Source organism: Parasteatoda tepidariorum, chromosome 1 (assembly GCF_043381705.1).
Source record: "Parasteatoda tepidariorum isolate YZ-2023 chromosome 1, CAS_Ptep_4.0, whole genome shotgun sequence".
NCBI classification, from domain to species: Eukaryota; Metazoa; Arthropoda; class Arachnida; order Araneae; family Theridiidae; genus Parasteatoda; species Parasteatoda tepidariorum.
Genome location: NC_092204.1, coordinates 45,287,811 through 45,291,044, shown reverse-complemented (window position 1 = coordinate 45,291,044; position 3,234 = coordinate 45,287,811). Strand labels below are relative to the sequence as shown.

General features: G+C 28.4%; 1 protein-coding gene across 1 annotated transcript in view; it reads right to left on the bottom strand.

Moving 5' to 3' along the window:
* LOC107446071 (Vacuolar H[+] ATPase 36kD subunit 3) overlaps positions 1-3,204 on the bottom strand; it is a 15,141-nt gene extending 11,937 nt beyond the window's left edge. Inside the window, exons 1-2 of the mRNA XM_071179618.1 lie at positions 2,956-3,204; positions 1,448-1,565 (exon numbers count right to left, since the gene is read on the bottom strand). Coding sequence (XP_071035719.1) covers positions 1,448-1,565; positions 2,956-2,996 — 159 coding nt within the window. The 5' untranslated portion in view covers positions 2,997-3,204. The remainder of the gene's footprint in view (positions 1-1,447; positions 1,566-2,955) is intronic.
* Positions 3,205-3,234: the final 30 nt, after the last annotated feature.

The window sequence follows — 3,234 nt, the reverse complement described above, 5'->3', positions numbered from 1 at the left end:
CCTTTGCGAATACGCTTTACAATAAAGTTTTGAAATGACGCAAACGTAAGGACAAGTGCGGATGGTAAAACGGCAAATTTATTGAAAACTACAAGGTACATATTGTTACGAAATTCGAGATTATTCCAGTTTCGATAAGAAAAGAGAAGATCTAAGCATATGCAACAGAAGATGAAGTGGAGTCTCGCCCCGAACACATTGATTGTCTGCTGTGCTCCACGCGCTTGGCAGACACCAAGACACTAGGCCCGATTAGAAACGGTGGCGTTAAAAACCACGTGAGAGAGCTCGGGAACAAAACAGAAAGAACAAGAAAGATCCGCGGGTGTTTTATATAAAGGGCCGCCGGCAGTTTTGGACAAATTCAAGGACCTATCAAGTTTTTCAAGGACCTAAGACGTTTTTCAAGCACTTTCAAGGACCTAAATTTAGCAAAAAAAATTTCAAGGACTCTCAAGGACCGTGGGAACCCTGGATATATATAATTGGTAGATAGATTGATTAATGATATAATTAGTAGTTTTGAGCTTATATTTATTTCAACTTTTGTTAACTTATGATTTTAGTAAACAATTCTACAGATGAAAAAAAAAATATTTAGGGAACAAGGCTTGGATCCCCAGGTCACGCACTCAATTTTGTTTTAAATTAATGGTAGTACTTCTTTGAGACAAATCAGAATTTTTTAATTGAATCTTAAATTTCAAAAATAAATTATATTTTTCAAAGATATCTCTGATTTATTGCAACTTTGTTCAGACATTCGTTCTAATGGGCAATATAACAACATCACATTAATGGAATAGCAAAAGAGGTTCTATGTATTTTTCTTTACGATAACAGAGCAATTTACATAGAGGTAATTTTAAAATGTATAGACTACATACAATATTAAATTTACAGGATTGCCATTAACTAAAAAGAAAAATTTTATTCTTTCTTCAGTTATTCGATTATTTCAAATCTTAAAGTAAATTTTTTTTTAACTCAAATGAAATAAATGATAGACATTATAACAAAGAATAAATGAATTCAAATAAAAAAAATATTAAGCTAGAAAAAATGCATTTTTTCTATTGTTAAAATTTTGAATATACCTATCAGTCAATGAGTTTTTATATATGGTTTCAAAAATAAAGCATAAGTCGTATCATCATAAAATATAATAGGTATACTCTAAAACAACCATAATTATCAAATAAGACTATCAACAATTGGAGAGCTTAGTGGTATAAGGTACATCATGACACTCTAAACTTTTCAACAAAATATAAATAACTGAATAATTTATTTTTTTTAAACATTCAAACACTATAGTTTTTAATAAAATTAAAAGTTTAGAGTGTCAGGTGGCTTCGCTACATCTTCTAGCGCTGCTGTTTTTAAATCTGGAAAAATATCACCTAGAATTTCTTTCACAAAGTTCTATAAATAAAAATTATCATACCTCAACAATCTTTTTGAGAATCATACGAAACCTCATTTGCAAAGCATCTGCCTTTCTCTTTAAAAGACCATGTCCTTTTTGAGCGGCTTTTAGACGACCTTTCATCACAGTCATAGCCCTGAAATTGGGAAATTTTAAGTGCTTGATTTTACAAATCTTAAAGAAGCAATTAATTCTTAATCATTCTTAAAGCATGCAGGATTTGAGAGATTATCAATTTAAAAAAAAAAAAAAATCCTATAGTAAATTGTGGTGCATACTATCTAGATAAAGCAGTAATCAATGCTGTACATATTGTTAGATTTAATGAAATAATATGTCAAAAAGTTTGAGCTGTTTTCTTGACAGGTATAATGAGTCAGTACTTATTAAGTATTTAGTACACTAACTGCAACATCTTTATACAGGGATATTAAATTTATACAATCACAATTTTACAATTAAATTTTACAAAGTCAAAATTTATTTCGTTATGTCATATGATTCCTGCTTGAGATCAAAATTAAAATGTCTATTCAAACAATAGAAAAGCATACACCAAAGGTAGGATTTGTGATTTGCTGACAACAAGGATAAGAGGTATAAGCAATGCTTAGGTTAGACATAATCCCAAAATCTTTAAAATTTTTATAAAATGCAAAAACACTTCATAAATGTTGATTGAAATTAAATTCTGGGAAAGAAGAGTCCAAGAAAAAATTCTTCAAAATGTTTCAGAGATCAAAAATTTTGAACATAAAAGATATTCTTTTTTTCAAATTTTATAAATTTAATGAAAATGTTGATTTAGTTTTCTGCAAAATTACATCTTTTATTTAATTTTAACCCTAAAATTAGTCTATTACATTAAAGGTAGATTGACCTTCCTACATATGTATGAAGGGTAATGCAATTTGCTTGTTTTTGCTAAAAAGGTGGGAGCGGTTTCCTAAATTACTAAAAATATGTTTACATAATACTTGAATGACCCCTAAGCAAGATTAAGCAAAATAACAAAAGATATACAAAATTATACAAACCCAAAATATAATTCGCACAATAATCATTAAATATATAGCTTATTTGACTTGAAAAAAAAAATCCACAAATCAGGATACGAAAATCTCTCCCATAAAAAGAATTCACAAACATGGATAAAAGACCTACTGTTTATGCAAATATTTGTTCATTTTCAAAATGAAAGAGAGTTTACATGTTAGCAGCTTTAAAAGTAACAGAAGTTTTTGAATAAAGCATAGGATAAGTTCAAGATATTTAAAAAAGTGAAGAAAAAGATTGGAGAAGTCGATCATATAAGCAATAATCAAGAAATAAAAGGGTGATATTAAGAGGAAAATTTGCTTGGAAATAAGTGCAAAATATTTATTGTCTTATCTAATACTCAAAATAATAAACATGATATATTTATTAAATTACAAAAAAAAAAATGGGTCAAAATTGATGAAACAATGAATATAACATCACAATTTTTGGGGGGTAACATTTCACAACGAATATAAATTTCTTACATTCTGGAAGGAAACACTGGTATGGTATCTTTCCCACTCATAGTGACTTATTAATTTTTAGTATAAATAGATTATTGATAGTTAAATGGTTGTAAGTAGAAATTAATACATTTGATTTTAACTTATTACAATTATGCACAGGCAAGTCAGGTGACTTGAATAATTTGCAGACCAACACCAAAAACAAAACATGAAATACACAAGGTTGCAGTTAAGTATTTACTCCTGACAGAAATTAAAACTATAAGAGCGATAAGCTAAAACTAATATCTTCACTTA